This window comes from Cygnus atratus, chromosome 4, assembly GCF_013377495.2.
Source record: "Cygnus atratus isolate AKBS03 ecotype Queensland, Australia chromosome 4, CAtr_DNAZoo_HiC_assembly, whole genome shotgun sequence".
Lineage (NCBI taxonomy): Eukaryota > Metazoa > Chordata > Aves > Anseriformes > Anatidae > Cygnus > Cygnus atratus.
Window position 1 is genome coordinate 7,707,450 of NC_066365.1, and position 18,317 is coordinate 7,725,766.

The 18,317-nt window shown below is 37.4% G+C and overlaps 1 protein-coding gene and 1 long non-coding RNA gene across 7 annotated transcripts in view; both read right to left on the reverse strand.

Moving 5' to 3' along the window:
* The window catches only part of RAP1GDS1 (Rap1 GTPase-GDP dissociation stimulator 1), a 96,349-nt gene that overhangs the window by 25,081 nt on the left and 52,951 nt on the right, over positions 1-18,317 (reverse strand). For 4 of the 6 annotated variants that reach the window (XM_035545805.1, XM_035545822.2, XM_035545832.2 and 1 more), the window contains 2 exons: positions 16,957-17,082; positions 1,132-1,278 (listed from right to left, as the gene is read on the reverse strand). In XM_035545805.1, coding sequence (XP_035401698.1) covers positions 1,132-1,278; positions 16,957-17,082 — 273 coding nt within the window. The remainder of the gene's footprint in view (positions 1-1,131; positions 1,279-16,956; positions 17,083-18,317) is intronic. The other 2 variants (XM_035545841.1, XM_035545852.2) reach the window with 1 other exon arrangement.
* On the reverse strand, positions 4,975-15,221 carry LOC126913277 (uncharacterized). Its single transcript, XR_007708161.1, has 2 exons — positions 14,569-15,221; positions 4,975-5,085 (listed from the first exon to the last, which is right to left on the reverse strand). It is a non-coding gene; the product is annotated as an uncharacterized LOC126913277 (long non-coding RNA).

An 18,317-nucleotide genomic window follows, 5' to 3' on the forward strand; every position in this document is an offset into this window, starting at 1 on the left:
AAAGTAACACTTAAGAGCTGAGAGCTCTGGAGAGATGGCACAGAAAACACACAAGGAAAAGCTATACCAGAAGAGATGGTAAAGTAGATTAAAAATTTATAGAGTACAGGTCAAAAAAAATTAAACCTAAGGACCTTCCTCAAAAGCAGAAGAGTTTGGGAGACACAGGTTTGGAAAGTGAGTTACAGGAACTGATAAATTACAATGGTAAGTAGCTAATACAGAAGCTATTTCTTCCTATGATAAAAGACTACAAATTAGGAAATGGGTATGATTGAAGAAACAATGTGATTAGCTGACTACATTTGCAATCTGTGCCATTTCAAGTTGGGAGAACAGCCTCTATTCAGCTTTCTACATTTCTCCCCATTTTCTTAGAAATTCCAATTTAGAAAAACCTGAAAAATATGTGAATGCTATAAAATGTGCCTTGGCATATTACCACACTTGCATGCTTGCAAGCTAGGTACTAAAATAGCAGTATGTTTGTACAAGTACTGTAGAACAGTGTTTTCACAGCCTCAGTGGTCAAGGATTTCTCACTTAAGCTACTGTCTTGGATTTTTGTCCCAGGCCCTAAACACCTCTACTTAATGTGATAAAGAACATCCACTTATAATTTGTAGGCACAGAATACTGTTAGACATAAACATAAATTATTCCCCATTTATATTAGATGAAAGTAACATGGTTTTGTATACATTTCTCACAGAGAAAAATGAACTGTTTAGCGTATTTACTCCAAATTTCAGCAGAATACCTGGGACAAATCAGTATTATAGTGTCACTTGATACTAAATGAAAAAGAGGACTTAATGTAACCATCTAGTTTACTTCTGCAAATCTGTATTGCTTTCAGACACAAGTAAATTCCAAATGTTGACTTTAAATCTGTATGTGATTTGCTATACAGATTTGCCTCAGGAAGATAGTATTTTTGGAACATGACTTTACTGAAATGGAAAATTGTATATATGAATTGAGTTACTTGATCTTTTTAAATAACTTAGTGTTAGTTTCCACAACATAAACCTACAGTTGACTTTAACGCTTATCTTTTTTTTTTTTTCCCCCTCTTTTGATGGGGTTGCTCTCCTGGTAGACATAAAGCAAGTTTTTGGTGTTGTTTACCATTCTCATTGCTATAGTTCATCAGCATGCCACAAAAGACAGTCAAGAGCTTCTCACTGGCTGGATCTGTCTTATTGCACAGTGACCTTATATGGTCTACTACAATATGTGCACCACCTGCATGGTCAACTGCGTTCCTGCCCTCATCTGTAAAACAAAGAGTTACATTAAAAAAAAATGAAACCAAAACCCACCACAGAGTCCCAAACATGACAGTAATTATACAAAGCAAGTTCTTTAAACAGTGAAGTAATTTCTCCAGTGTTGTCAAATTCATCTGTAGAGATGCTCAAGGCCCAGCATTTAGTGCAACAGAGCTAGGAAAGTGAAAACATCTACAACAAAATGGATTAACCACTTGGCACTAATACCTTTGTAAAGAAGTTTAGTTTGAGGCAGAGCCCCTGAAGCTGATAAATAATATTCTGATTCACATTGGATTATGCAGAAGAAGGTGCTGAGCATTTTGCAACGCCTAGTCCATACATCCTTATGGCTTTGTGGATCAGGTAAATTGCTCTTACTGTTATGCAGATTGAGAAATCAAAATATAGAGAATACACCATGAGCAATGGGAGACGGGGAAAAAATGGACAAAGCAGACCAGAGGTACTAGTTTTCAGTGAAAAACTCTGTTCATGCACTCAGTCTGCCACACAGAATGTTCTTCGTACTTCTATACCTGGAATTTAATACCATGATCAGATTCTTTTTGTATGGCTAAAAGAAGAATTCACTCTGCATCAGCAACAGACTACAGCGTTGAGGTTTCATAAATAACACACCATAATCTTTGTATGGAACTCTGTACAACAAATCCAATTTGATTTATCAATGTATGAATAAAGGAAAAATTGGCTTTTATTACAGTAATCAACAATACCGCTTCCTTTCCCAGCGGGCAGTCAGCAATAGACCTAGTCAATAACCTTAATTGCATGGCTTCCAAAAGGAGAGCTTTCCAAATGAGTTACAATTGGAACCAACTCAAAAATCTGGATGAAAACAAAATCTTCAGTGGAAAAAAAAAATAAATCACTAAAGGTAGAGTTAGAGGGGAAAAAAAAAGAACAAAAAACCAACACCCTCCCCTCCCTTTCTTAATGGCCCAACAACAGATCTCCTCTTTCCTTTGCTATTCAGCACTCTTATCATACTACTCTCTCCCCATCACGCTTGGAGGTTGACATACTGAGGTTTCCTAGTTCTACAACACATTCAGTATGAAAACCAAGGTTACCCTCATTTATGATACAATCTTCCACTAAGAAGTGTTCCAGAGCTCTGTAAAAATAAGTTTCTAAATCTTCCAATTCTTGTCAATACTATTTATAAGGGACATATTATACCTCTTATACCCCTTGAGTTAGGGAGGGAGAACTATAGCGTGTATATACACATAAAGGGGTATATGCAGGGACTTCAAATAATTTGCTGAGTGGAGTTGGAAGGGAAATTCTTGGTGTATCTTAACTATTATATTTATTACCACAGTCATAAGCATTTTGCTGAATAACCATGAAATCAGACATGCAGAAGAGGAAAAATGTCATTGCCATGACTGTCTCCACCTCTGATCTGCTCAGGACGTTCAAGGAATGTGATTCGCTTCAGGTATGTATATTTCAGTTTGAAAAATTAGAAACTGGAATCTATTTATAGCCAAACAAACTGGAACTTTGATCTTTAAGGTCCCTTCCAACCCTAGCTATTCTATGATTCTATTAAATTCAAGGTAAGCACTTCTGTGTCAAGGATGGAGTGTGAAAAAAGGAAAAACATGAAAAAAATAAACCTCTCTCATTCTTGATGCAGCATAATATAGTAAGACAATACAGTTGTTCAGATTAAGCACTTATGTTTATCAAATCAGTAGAGAAAAAATAAATAAACTTTCCTTTAATACTCCAGCATACTGTTTTATGTTTCTTCATGTAGAACTTTTTTTGATTACAATATGCAATTACATGATTTTGTATTTGACTCACCTCTTTTGTGAGTCAAAAGAGAACAGAATCACCAATTCTGGATTAAATAGACCAAACATCATTCTCAAATTATTATAATGGAATTAAAGTCAGCAAACTAAAACCATGATAAAATTAAGCTTGAGATAAAAATCAGGTGTTGAGCTAGTTTCCATATCTTGGTATGGAACTGCATATAAAATATTTAAACAACAAATAATATAAAGGTACAGTCTGACGAGGGTTTGGACACAAAGGTTATAAATGAGTAAATAAATAATAACACACACAAAAAAAAAACAGTTACAAGCCAAGTTCCTTACCTGGGTGGAATTTGGCACAACTCCACTGAAAATAATTGTGTAGTAGTACCTTAGAACAACTGAAGATCTGAACTCACACATCCTTCTACTTCCATTCTCTCTCTGGTTTGTCAAAGAAGTTGTAGATCAAGAACTGCTATGTTTTAAGTACATGGTACTCTCTCACTTCAGATGTATGATAACACTTTTACCCACACAATATTTTCATTAGGTAGATAATCAGCTTCCACTGTACCAACAGCATAACTAAGGAGGAAAGAGTCAGCAACAAATCTCACTCCAAGAAACAGTCTGTCTGTATAGAGTACTCAAAAAGTAGGAACTTCAGGATTCCTCCCAGGTAGGTGGCAGGATATAAGTGCCAGTCTTTGACATGACTGCATAAGCTGGTAGATTAAAGTAGGAGAGAGACCTTAATTGAGTTTGTTGCTGTACCTCTTTCCCATGCTAGAGCTCACCCTGTGTAGCTGCTTTTTTACCCAACAAAGCTGGGTAAAGAGCAGACCTGGGCTAGCACTATAATTAGGATCTCCTGGTGCTGCCTTCATATGCCCAAGAGGATTAACTCAGCTTGTTAGTGCAGGGCCACAAAGAATCCTGCACCAGGTGTAGGAGGAAGATTCTGAAGGTCCTGACTACCCACTCCATGCTCAGGCTACGACACCCCATTGCATCCCCAAGCAAAAAGTGTATTTCTGACTCAGAGTGCTACACGTACTTATTATGGGCTCGCTTCTCCCTGCTCTATCGCTAAGAAACAGATTTTGCATACAAGAATACTCACCGAGTTCCAAATCATTTACAGTCAAAACAAGACCACAGCATGTTGCTGTGTCTTGTTCTCAGTCCAACTATTACCTTGCAGTTCAGCAGCTCTATGAACTCCCACACTTAAAGTACTTCCAGCCTCCCAGAAGCTGTGTTGAAGTTTTTTTTTTCCTGTGACCTTTTAAAATAAACATTTGCTATTCCTATGAGATCAACGTTTGAACAGTTAATAAGCATTCACATTTCTACTTAAAAATGTTTCTCTACAGCTCACAAAGGGCAATGCTGTTGTATTATTTTTTTTTTAAGTACGCATGATGCCATTTAAAGATGCCAGAGTGACAACAAGCCAGGAGACCAGAGGGATGTTTTTTTCCTACAAAGAAATGTATAGTGAGATTTATTATAGAATAAGTTATTTCCCCAATGTTATTTAGTCCAACCCAACACAACTATCTCTAAGAATTAGTACAGTCTTTTTTTTTCACCCTTAGTTGCTCAGTTTTATGCAAAAATGGGTTTTAATATGGATTATCAAATTACTGTGACTGATCACATGCCTCCCATGCACACTCTTGTCAAATTTTGCCATGGCCCAGTCACAAGTGATCTAAGGGATGCCCCAGCCAAAGAGCAAATTATTTTTAATGCGTGACTAGGAGATTTTTAAAACTCAGCCACGGGGACAGGAGGAAGTATCTCGTCCACCTGTTCCTCTTGAATGTCACCTGGGAAGATGTGGCAGCCTAAAGCCTATTTCTCTAAAGAATCTCAACCTTTCCTCACCGGTGTTTGGTTTCTTCAGGACCCATGCTTGGCTCTCCTCCAGGCTGGGACTGTTTGTCAGTGGGGGAGCTGATGTAAATTAGGGCCTACAGGAGTTCAGCCTTCATTTACTGAAAAAAAAAAAGAAAACTTTTCCAAGATGAGAGGAGCTGGTGCAGCCATTTCTCCAATCTGATCACATATTTGTTTTCACACTGCAAAGTATGTTTATCTTCTATGCCCACCCTCTGCTCATGTGATTTGTCTGTTCTTCATTCAAGTATATGTACTGTAGAATGTTTTTGCTCCAAGAATGAAAGACCCTTAAGAAAAATACAAAGAGATGTTGCCATACAGATACAGTATGATCAATATGCGTAACTAAAATAATATGTTATGTTAGAAATTGTTTTCCTATGCATTAACATGCTTTCAGGTATCTGACAGAGCTGCAGCAATTCAGATGCAGTTTGTGAGTCTGAACTTGTACTCCCAGAACTCTTAATGTCATGAATTTTGAACAGCTTCAATTTGCTTTTCCCAAGATGTGTTTGCATCATTTTCCCTTGAGCTTTCTTCCCTGGTTTACTAAACCTTAAAACTAACTACTGGATACTAAAAGATAACAGGAAAAAAACATAAACAAACCTACAGCTTAAAACATGAAAATGATGTAAACCATGAGCTATATACAGCTAATGAATTATTTCTAAAATACATGCACCGGCACTTTGATTTTTGTCACTACTCTGAGGCAATTATTTCTGTAAACACAGTGACATCAGGCAAAGGCCTCTGCCATAATACAGACAGATATCAGAAAATATTTTTGCAAATAGCTCATCTAAATGCTCTTTTATCTAAACCCTAAATTAGCTTGCTGCTTTCATATTGGGCCTATTTTAATATGAAATTTAGTAAATTAAGTAAAAGCACAGAAAATTATGTTTGGTGTAGTTATGTACTGAAGGGTTGTTTGAAAGCTTGTTCATTTTTTTCCTCACAAAATAAGGTAAGATATGAATACTCCATATTACCTTTGCCTCTTATACCTTTACATCATGAATGGCCACAGTGCCATTGCTTTCCAAACAGTTCTTTCCCAAATCTTTGGTACCGTATCTCCATTCTGAAATCCAAAATTTATGATTCACAATAGTATTTCAAATATAATGGCATTTCTCTGTAAGGGCCTTACATTGTTTTGCAGACTTGAAACACAGAAAATAGATTTAACCTTTAAAAAGTACCAGAAATCACAAATTAGCAAGTTTTTATAATGTTTACTATAAATGTAGGCTTCAAAAATGCACCTATTTCTCAGATAATCAGCTAGAAAACTATTTGACAGCACTTCTTAAAAATAATCTTTTGGGCTTTAAATTTTAAGATTTGGTTTTTGAAATGTTTTGGTTTCGTCTTGCAACTGGAAACGTGAATCCTCTCTTCTCCAATTCACGTGCTCCAAAAGTTTATTGGCATAAATAGTTGCACTGGGTTAAGTGGTGCAACTTGGTGAGGGAAAGCATGATGTGTTAGATAAAGGTCCCTGATTTGCATAAACCAAGCTCCCTGGAGAGTAGCTTTGGGGTGACCTGGAAAATATTACTTTTATTTTAAGCATTAATTTTAAAATTATTTTCCTCTGCAATTGTGTGTAATGATCAAATTATTTAATTTTTATACTGCTATTTTCACTGAAGTGCTTCTCCGTTATTGCATTTGGCTCCAATCTTTGTGACCAAAATATTGCTTAGACTGGACCAGTATTTTATGGAGAATATCTTCTTTTTTTTTTTTCTTAAGATAAATTAATTTGCAGTAGCCCAAGGAGGGGGAAAAAAGAGTTCTTTCTACATGCTCTATTTTTAATTTATTTTTCTACTTTTTCAATTTTTTTTTTAAATCAGGGCCTAATTGCATGGCTCTTCTTAGTGTACATCTGTTCCTGGTGCTTATTCTTTCACCTGAAGTCATAATCTTCTGTGACATCAAACTAGCTGCTGCAGAGGAAGTTATGATGTGACATTCAGAATACTATGACTATATATGGGGAAAAAGCAGCAGGAGCAGAACTCCAAAGGAAGAGAGGTCCTGCTTACATGCTCTCTTGCTCTTGCTCTTTTTCCCTTTTCAATAAGAAAATAGAAAAAATTATCAGAACAAAACTCTTAAATTTTAGGGGCAAAGCCTTACTTAATGCAAATCCCATTTTCTATGTAGATGTTAGGAAAAAAACATTATCACTTGTGTTACCTAGAAGTTTACTATTTTTTTGCTATGTGAACACTGTAAAGGTGGAACTTTTAATGCAATGCTGACATTCAATTTTAATACTTGACCCTACTGTTTATTTTGAATCTGTTTGTGTATGCTTTTTAAAGCAGTGGATTCTGGACCCTGTAAATTCTTTGACTGCAGGACTACAGCTACAACCCCGTTGCAGAACAGAGAGAAGCATTACGTTGACCTTATTTTTTCAAGGAAAGCAAGCTTCATGTAACTATATTGCATTGTTGTTACAGTTTGCTGCTTTTTCCATATCTTCTGTGCACTTGCCTACAAGCAACAGGGCATAGCAATGCTGTACTTTGAGATTCATTTTTTAAGGATTTGAAAGATCAAATTGATTTGGGGTTGCTCTTTCTTGTTCTGAAATTCCTTTCCCTTTATTTAATTCCTTCAGGAATTAGTAGAATTTGATTACCAGAAGTACAATTTTGTTATAATTGCTTACTGATTAAAAATCAATCAGTATAGCCCTAAATTTTTTTCCTTTATGAAGAAAAAAATCATCTTGAATTAGTCATGCTTGCTGCAAAGATAAGTAGAACAGTCTTGTAATTGGTCGATCTTATATTGCTGCTATCTATCCTTGGCCCTAACTCCAGCTTCACGGAGGGTATTGTCTCAGAATTGACTGCTAAAATAGGTTAAGAGTAAACTAGAAATGCAAACAGAGAGCTGTCTTTTAATATAGTGTCTTCAAGGACTGAAAATAGCATTTGTCTTTCTGGATAAAATTGTTTCCAGCATATTTGCTGGGTAATGAAAACTGAAGCAGCAGCGTACAGGCCCAGAGGCTGCTACCAGACACACAGCTTTGAAAACCTGGTTCAGTTTGGGCAATGCACTGACAGATGATGGATGAAAAATCTACTAAAAATGAACTGTCAGGTGCTCAATAGCACGTATTCAACTAGTTTATTCCAGCAAATAAGTTTTAAAAATTTTGTATTCATATGGAGATCTAGCAGTATTTTTAGAAGACTCCCTATAATATGTTAAATGAATGAACCATAGGATATCAATACTAACAAGCCTTCATCTTTCCTGTGGAATATCACAGGATTTCTTTTGTGTACAGGGTCAGGAGTGTGGCTGAGTGTTTGAAGGGACAGGTAAATGTGCCAATAACACAATGTCCCTAATGTTCCACTGGTGCAACAACCAAATGCAAGCCAGTTCAAATCCTTGATTTAATTAAAAAAAAAATTGCTTGATTTTCATATTCCTCTTCTGTCAGATAGATACAAGAAAAATCATGTGTTTCTGATTTCAGACGAAAGAATGGTGATAAATTTATTGTTCAAGACTTTTCAATACTTCTCTTCCAGTCAAATTCTGCTAATGAGCCTGAGATTTTGATGTAACAGAAGAAACTTTCTTTTTTTCAGCAACAAGACATAAAATACTACTAGTCACAGTATTGGCAAGCAATTTATCCTGAGTCCCAGTGAGATTTTAAGGTGTAGTAATTTCTACTAGTAAATTCTATTAAAAAAAAAAGACAAAGAAACCAAGCAGTATGAAAAAATTATAGTAGATATGCGAAAGACAGGCAAAGGCTCTGAGTGCTGAATGCAGCACTTTCCTCTGCCTTCCTTTCCACATGTAATGCTTACAGCAGATTCCTCAGCTGATTTTATAACTCTATGCAACTCCAGAGTCATTTCATTGCAGCCAAACAATTTTTTCTAGGATTATGAGAACATTAGTCAGAACTGAAGCCAACCTATGCTTTTTGTTTCGTACAGCATGAAATAAATCATGGAATGCAATTATACAATAACGCATCAGGCAGTTTTTCTACACTGGCAGGTAGGGATTTATAGCATCTCATGATATTAACAGAATAAATCTGCACACATCAATTAATTTAGATTTTTACTCCAGGGCCTTGGATGCAATGATGTCTCTCAGCTTCATTTGCCCGAGAACGAGGGTGTGAACAGAGCAAGGCATGGTCAAAGGCTGGTACAAGGCAGAGGCCTTCTGCTGGGTGCTGGTGAAAGGAGCCTGGCAAGGTGCTTAGCCTGGCATTGTGCAAGGAGCAGTACTGAGAGCTGAAGCTTGAAGGAGCTCTGGTTCTCCCACAAAGCAGCTAGAGAAGCAGACTCAGAAAGCGTGTGGCCCATGGGGATTTGGAATAGGTTGGGAGAAGCCCAAGAGGCAAAAAGTGAAACCAAACAAAAAAATCCCACACCATAAAGCATATTTGCAGATCCTACGAAGCCCTGGGAAGAAAGAGAATTACTCAGAGAAGTGAGAAAGTAACAAGTGGCCCTGGAAACTGGGAAAAGCTGGGAGGGAGTCCTGGGTGTGAGGCCAGTGCGATCCTTGCCCCACAGCATGAAGCCCCAGGGAGCGGCAAGATCCGGCCTTCTAAAGCAGCTTCAAGAAGCAGCTTGTGGGCTGGTGACTGTCTGAGTACTGCCTGCACGAGGAGCTGACCAGCGGGAGATGCTTGTGTCTCAAGGGATGAGACCATTAAAGTTTTGTTTTAGGAAATCGTTTACCTCCTTAGCAGAGGGCAGCCCCTTGAGGGTTTGAGGGCAACTAGCAAAGCGCTACGACCGCAGAACAGCCCACACTAAGAGGCCAGGTGTCAAGGTGTCATTGATAAATCAACCGGACACTGTCTCAGGGAACTGGATCTTTTTCACAGAGATGTGAATGCTGCTGTAGACAGGGCACTTATGGCACCCACCCTGATTCCTCAGGCCATTCGGCTGGCTGGACAGCTATGCAGATGGTCAGCAGTCTCAGTACCAAGGGGGCTCAAAGACCAACTTTTTATACCCCTTCTATGACAGGAATACAGCTTTGTTTTTAATGCTGATGATCTTGCTGCTATCTGTAGTCTTACCTAACCCTCTGCTGCATCCAGTCTTCTGTCTTGTATCAAACACTTAGGCTGCAACTTCCTCTGATGGGCACAGTCTCTTGATTATCCCAGTTTCCAAAAAGTATTATAAGAGTCTTCTGACCAAACAGAGTCCTGATACTCTGGCTGAGATATCCAGGAACTTTACTGCATCAAGGGATAGACTGTATGAATACAATTCTTGGATACAATATTGGACAATAATGTCCAATTTGTGTGTCCAAGAGCTGCACAATATGCTTTAGATATGGATGAAACAAATTTAATTGAATTTAAGTGGTTTGCATATTATATATTGACTAACTGTTGTTATTGCACTGTTTGGAACATTGTATAAAACCAGGTAACTGTGTAGCTATCATGTAAACAACTAAAAGGCTTGGCTTCTACAATATTATTCATGGTGCAGTGTTGCAAAAATCTACAGAAGTGGATCCAAGAGTGCAACGATATTATATTCAATATTGTTATTTTAAAAGCTATGATTATATAATTAGACTGAATTAAAACACAATGTTAAAAGGAGAAGAATGATGTTTGTAAGCTTAGCAAAAACAAGCAAACAAACTCTTACTTCCCAATTACAAATACACAATGCTTAGCGAAGATGCTAATACATTCTTTCTTCTCTTTCCCATGCTAATTCAGCTGATGTTTTCTACTATTGCTAATTTAGTGATAGTTGATATTTCTGGTCAAATAATGGCTACTTTTCTAACATAGAATAAACTAGACTCTTTGGCCATATCTAGACACTCAACTAATAAACTGTTTTCTGCAGTGCTTGCTATGGAAACACCTTCTATCCCTTTTTTTTTTTTTAGGTGCCTCTGAGCCTGTTGGAGTATGAGTAATAGACAAACTTCACAGTTGGTGAATAAACTGCTGGAGGGAGGTACAGGTAAGGAATTGGAAAAAATCTGCTGTAAATTTTTTTTTCCCATGTGGACTGTTATATTTTGGCTTAACTCGTGAGAATTTTGTTACTTGCTTATAGAACATAAATTTGAAAAGAGTAATAGTCTGAGAATGAGAATTCATGTTTTTCTTATCACCTCTCAAACGGCTCTTTCCAATGGTCTAGGAAGATTCTCTCATTCTGATTCCATTTTGGCCAGCCATAAAATAAGTAAATCAGAATGATATTGTTTAATAGTTTTCTAAGAACATTCATCATTAATCACTGATAAGTACTAAATATTACTGTGAAAATATGTGTTGGCATGCATATGGTATACTTAGTTTTTAGCTAATGCAATGCTTGTACTGCTGAGGCTTGGAAAAAATACTGCATTATTGTGTACTCTTAACTTAAAAATGGTGTAGTTTTCTAAGACTCAGACATGCCTTACAGAGGACAGATCTAGAGGCAACACAGTATTGCTGTGCAATGAAAACCAGAATTTTAAATCTCTGTAAGCTGCTCTAAACAATCAGTTTTCAAGCAACGAGTTAAAGCCTCTGGTCTCAATTTCATGACGCTGCTTGGGAACCAGCTTAGTAGCTGGTATTTGCATTTGGTAGGATCTAGTACAAAGAAAAGTGAAAGACTGTGCTACGATGCTGCCTGGCTGCATGAATCAGGGTGACCTTCATAAAATGATTAGCCAGTACTGTGCCACTATCAACACCAGTTGTGTTCTAGGATTCTGCTGTTTTTCCATATGGTACTGAGAAAGGTTATGCCATTTTCCAAAGAAAAATGAATTTGATTTGTTTTCAGTATGTTTAATTGTTAAGTGACTGGTTTTCAGCTGCTTTGAATCCTGAAACTATTCTTGTCTCCTGAAAGATATATGTAACTGTACAATTAAGTTATTTTTTTGTACATAAAAATTTTGTCTTATTTTTTGTACGTAGCCTTCCTTCTGAAAGAGGTCTGTACATCCTTATAGGATGGGCAGCTGAGTATACAGAATTTATTGCACATGTAAGTTATTTTTAACTCAGGTGGTATAATGGTTTGGTGTTAACGCTGGGATCAAGACAGGTTTGGATCTATGTGAAAGGCCATACAGGTGAAATACATCAAGGAGTCTTGCCATCAATACAGTAAGACTGGGTAGATAACAAAGAAATGTATGGCTTGGGAAATGAGAAAAGGATCCAGTAAATTTCCTGCAGAAAAGGAAGATAAGCAGCTGTCAGCTTTATAGAACAAGTTGGCATTTTTAGTTTCTTTCCAATTCCATAGCTGTTTATATCATGAAGTGTGATTGGTGAGAACATGAACTCATGCTGGAGGTTTCATGTAGAAACAAAGGTCTGAATGGGCACAAATAGTAATTGCTCTGAGGTTCCCTGAAGAGGTCTCCAAGCTCTACCATTAATATGAATTTTTTGGAAGGGCAGAATGGGAAATTTTCCATTTCCCTTTTAAGGTATATGGAGAGCTTATTTCACTTTGAAAGCTTTCAGAATATTTGGATGCTTTGAACAGCAAGAAGGAGTTATTTCATAATGGGTAAGAGCTTAATCCAGTCTCAGCTGAAGTCAATCTGAATGTCTCCCTCTGGTCTGTATGAATCAGGCTCTAAATATCTCAGCTTTTTGCCTCCTCTTATAATTATTGCTTATTGCTTTTATAGTACGATTACAGTAGGTTCTACAGTGTGCTTAATGTTGAATAAAGGAAAATAGTTCGTCAACCAGTAAATTCAGAACCGAAGTGTGTAGTAACTATCTGTGGAAAGATTACTGAGATTAAGATAGCATGCATATCACAAACTTAATAAAAAAAAATATTGTGAGGTTATCATCTGCAAAGGAAATATTGCTGTTTTAATGTAGCATCAGTTTCCATTAAAATTCTTGACTAGAATGCATCTGGTTGGCCTGATTTATCATCTACAAAAACTGCACTGGTGTGTGGTGTATAAAAGTAGGCTACAGAGCTGGCTACAGCCAGGCTTTTGTTTCTCCTGTGGATCTTGCAAGAACACAATCCTAATTCCCAAACTGTGGGCTCAGTCTCCCTTTCCCCAAGCACTCAACCTGTCACACGAGTCAAGTCAACAGAGTTTTCCTAGATTTGTGGGAAAGAAGCCAGCAGAGCTGACGCGTGTATTAGCCATCAGGCTGCTCACGAAGTGATCACAAGCTGCAATTGGGGTATGCTGTTCTTTATCTTAATATCCTAACTGCCAGGGCTGATGGTAGCAAATCACTTTTAGGCTTTATCTGTAGCTGAATTAACCATTATGCTCTGAGTCACAACATTGCTTTTTGTAGCAAGAACCATGCTATGTTAAACAACCTTTCCCAAACAATAGGAATGAGATCTGAATGCTGCATGTGGAACCAAGATGCAGGGGGAACTCAGAAGACTTTTGGAGGTACGCCCTATAAATCTGTAACACCTGTACATCTGTAACAGCCCCAAATAAACAAACTTATTGAAGAAGCAGCACTAGTGAAAATGGCATGGGGTTTTGGAAAGGAGAAAAGTAGAAAGGTAGCTATGATTTATTTCACGGAGAAAGAGTGGCAAAGCAACTAGAAAGATGGGTCTTATGGGCTGACTGGACAATGCCTAAGAATTTAGCTTTGCTTGTAAGCAAAAAAAGTAACTGGTGGTTAGAAGGAATGAGTGGGCTAGGATCTTCGCACCTAGTAATGTAGTTCAGGCATAATTCTGTTCCTGAGCAAGGCTATGGAATCTACTGCCTGGGGATACAGAAGTACAAGTGACTGTGTTCAGTACATGATGTAGATAAAGTGGGAGAGAAAGCAGGATGGAGAACGGAGAGATCACATCTCCACTTCTTTGCTTGGAACTTTCTGTTATGACTAAAATCTGGGGGATGAGGTGTATGTGGCATTATTAGATAAAGCAGGCAGAGCACTTACAGGCTGTACAGGAACATGCAGTAATGTATCTGTTCTTAAATCGTAGGACAGCACTGAACAGTTTGCATACTGTGATTGCTCCTGACTTAAAATCTTTTTGGCTACCTCAATTGTTTCTTTCATCTCTGCATATAAGAGGAAGGCTGGGAGACTAGAAGCCTCATCAGTACTAACAAAGCTTCCTTCTACTCTGCTTTGTAATTATGTTTTCCCGTATTCTTGGCGTTCAGAGGCTCACATAAAGCAGATCTCTTCACAACATAAATGCTTTAAAAAGGGCGCTCTCAAGACTGCTTGGAATAAATTTGACCTATTTTCCCTCTTTAACTGTTTACAAAATGCATTTAATTACCTGTGTTTTCTTCCCTGCTCAAACAGTTTATTCAGTATAATTTTAGGGGGCTAACACTGTCCACCTGTACCTCAAATTTAATGGAGAAGAGAATCTGTCAGTAAGTCAACAGGTTTCCATTTCACGTTTTCTGTGAGGAGGTGCATCTATTCAGTAAGGTTTCTGGTCAGCACATGCCTAATTCCCCTTTTTCTTTGTGGAAGGATACTAAACCTCTTCTAGCACTGGGATTTAGCAATGAATTACCTTTTCTGCAGCAGAAACGTTGCAGGAGTAGTTCCTTATGTGGTTATGTAGAAATGGCCTTGCCTTCATGAAGAAACTCAGGCATCTGTGAACTCTGAGAAACCAGTGCCATTTTCATTTTATCAAGAGAAAAGTATCAGGGAATTGTCCTCCTCTGGAAGGGCGCTTTTTTGGGTCCCCATACGAAAAACAGCCCACAGCTTCCATCCTGCTCTGTGCAGACTTTCCTCTAAAATAAAGACCTGATTAGCTCCTTTTCACAAAAAGTGTCACTGAACAAAATGATATATGCTTGCTTGGATGAAATACAGGATAACTGGGGCTTTCAATAAATAGGAATGCAGCTATGAGCTATTCTATGTGGGCTTGATTTCAGAATTTCAGCCTAACAGTGATTTAGGACTTAAGGACCTTCTTCATTACTGCATGCATTGTAGAAGTTGTAGGGCGGTAGACATGAAAAATCACTTGTGTATATTGTAAAATAGAGTCCCTGAGGTATTCCACGTTTCTATGAGAGCCCCATTTATCAGAGGGGTAACACATGCTTTTGTCTCAGTTGAGAAGAAAAAGACTATCTGTACATAACAATATCTGTGATTAGAAATATTGTCCTCTACACCTTGTCTTTGTTATCCTTTAAAGCTCTTTGTTATGGAAAAATCATTTCTATATAAGTAAATAAGTCATAAATGAGAATATACTCAATTTTATAATAATAAACACATTGAAAGTATTCATCTTATGTAAGATCCCAGGATAGGTTAACTACAGAATCATTACTCTTTAAGATAACAAACAAAACAAAGCAAAACGGGGTGGATGTAATAAATAAGCACTGTAAATAGCCTCTTCCACTTAAATCTAGGATGCTAATCTTGATTTTTGTGATGTCTTATTACACTTTATTCATTATTCTCATTTAAATACACAGGGAAGGTAGCAACTGTCCTCCTACAGGAGCACAGCAACACATGGCATACAGAACACACACCACTGTGCACTGTAGATTTTAACAGCATCTGCTTTGTTCCATGGAAGAGCATAACGAGGCTTTCACAAGTACAGCAAAGAGCATCACAAGTACAGCTTTCCCCTACTGTGTAAATCCTGCACTGTAAAAGTCAGCATCAGCAGTCCCCAATACCTGATTCTTCAAAACCAGTATTGATGTGGCTTTACTGTATTTCATGAAACATGTGGGTTGAACAAGAATGATATGAATAGTTATGTAGCTTTTACTAATATGAAATAAACCAGCGCCACCTGGGACTGAGGTTTACATCATATATGACCCTGAAATAAAATTTAGTAAGTAAATTGTTATGGAAAGCTCAACAGCTTCTTCTTGAAGTTTCCATGGGGAAGCAGGTGTTCAGTTGATTGGTCACCTTAAATAAAACCCTAAATGAAAGAATTAAACATTATCATCCTCAAGCAGTAGTTGTCTGTAAATGGAAATGCCAGCATGAAAAATCTTATTAACATCCCTGAGGTCAAAGACAAAGTAATTTAAAACAACATAAAATGCGAATTTCCAAACTAGCTTGAAAAATGTATTAAGGAAGAGCCTACTAAAAATTTATTTTTTTAAACAGACAGTAATTCACAATAGTAAAAACCTTTAGTAAATGCAAAATATACCACAAAGAAAATCTCTTGCCATGTGACATAAGACACTAAATCTGAAGATACTAAAGTCCTTATGCAATTTCATTTCCCATCTGCAGACATCCATAGGCTTCTAATAGCTTCATATGAATATAAAGACATGGAGTCACAAGTGCATTTCAATTTGCTAATGCCTGACACTGCAATATTTATTGTGGCCAAAAAAAACCTAAAAAGTAACCAACCCCAAATCCGAACTATCAAAAATATCAGTATGTAATCTTGGTGCAATTGATTGGCCACTTCAGAATTTTGAGAATCAGCAATATAGTTTAGGCATCCCTCTCACCCACATATGTAGCTCTGCACATCTTTGAGACTGGTTAAGATATACATATTCCCTTCTAACTACTCCCCTATGACTCTATTTGAGACTAATTAGCCATTCAGGACACTGTATATGTAGCACCTGGTCTTTGAAAAACTAGTTCATTATGTTTAAAAAAAAGACAAAACAAACCACTGAAGCCCACAAATCTCTTCTAATATTATGTCCAATTGTACCACGATATTTTAACAGTTTTTTTTATTCTTTCTGTCACAAAAGCATAATGCAAGTGTGATGCACAAATGTCCATGCAATCAGAATAGCCGCGTGTAGCAAATAAAAGTCAAGAAAAGTGGAAAATGACCCCCAGTACACAATGTACAAGTACCAAAACATTCCCTTCCCTCCTACAAGAGCATCTACAAAAGATGGCATATTTCAACACTTACGGCTATCGTAGCATATATTGCCCAGGGCACGTCCTGTTTGAAGCAATACTTCCTGGTCTTTGCAGTTTAACAGCTGTACCAAAGGAGGGATCAACCCAGCATCCACACATGGGTTCCGCATAAATTCTGCAAAAAAAGGAAAAGCCTGTTAAAGAAAGCTTGCTATTTTCAATTTCCTCTATTCTAGTTACACTGGCATCGCAACTGGGCCTTTTGTAAGAATAAACATATGCATGGACAAACAATGTAAGTTTGCATGCAGGTTTTCAGAGAACAAGCCCAAGGTCAGGATTTGGGCTTATGTTATAATTTGTTATTATTTGTTAATTTAGAAGGAATTAAGGGTATTTAATTGACTTCCATGGAAACTAATTTAACAGAGATCAGACTGAGCATGTTTTTAGAATCATAAAGAAATGCTGAAAAGAACAAGTGATTTCACAACCTTTTTCTCCGCTTGAACAAACATAAACTACTGAATTACACAAGAGGTGACTTAAAGCTAGTACTCATACTCCCAAAATAAGCAGCACTTTTTAACCTTCTGTTTCCATAATTAGAACTCCTAAAAAGCTTTTGCTTTAGGAAAAATAAAATAGAAGTAAACAAAGCCAAGTAACAGGGTCTTTATTTGAAAGGTAAGGAATGAGAAGTACAAGAGGGATTATGTGAGCCCTGTACCTTTCCACAGTCTAACTGATCCCCACCATGGGAGGAAAGTTAGAGGACCCATCCACTGGGAAACTCTCTACCTTTCCGTCCTTTTTTCCTGCTATGTCCCTTGGTGATCGGGAACCAAAGTATTTCTCTTACATCTGTGCAAGTCATAGGTGGAGAATTATCCTGGTGCCAGAGAGATAAAGCACTGGTCTCCAGGAGGATCTGTAGTTAGGCACTGCACTGTTCATTTCACAAGGGAAGTTTACAGAGGCAGCCACTGAGACACCACTAGTGTGAACTTGATAGTTTACTATGGGGCATCATCAGAGATCAGATTTTTTTTTTTTAAACTCTTGGTCTGTGAGAGGAAATGGTAACTTGTTCTAGAGGTAGAGGTCTCAGTCTGTGCTGTTGTATGTTTGGGGTCTTTCTCATGTGGTGAGTAAGGGTAAGAAACCTTTTCTCCAAACACCCTCTTATTTGGAGTGAACAGAAGCTTTCACTCTCTCATTCAGCAAAAAAAAAAAAAAAAAAAAAAAAAAGCATTAGGCAATATGCTGAGCAAGCCTGTATTTATCAAGGTCATGTAAGGATAAGAAGTAAAAGAAGTGGTGCCATAAATAGCAAAACTGATCTGTTAGCAACAAAAATGTGTTAACTGCAACTATATTTGCACAGAAGAAATAGCAGAAAAGGAAAGT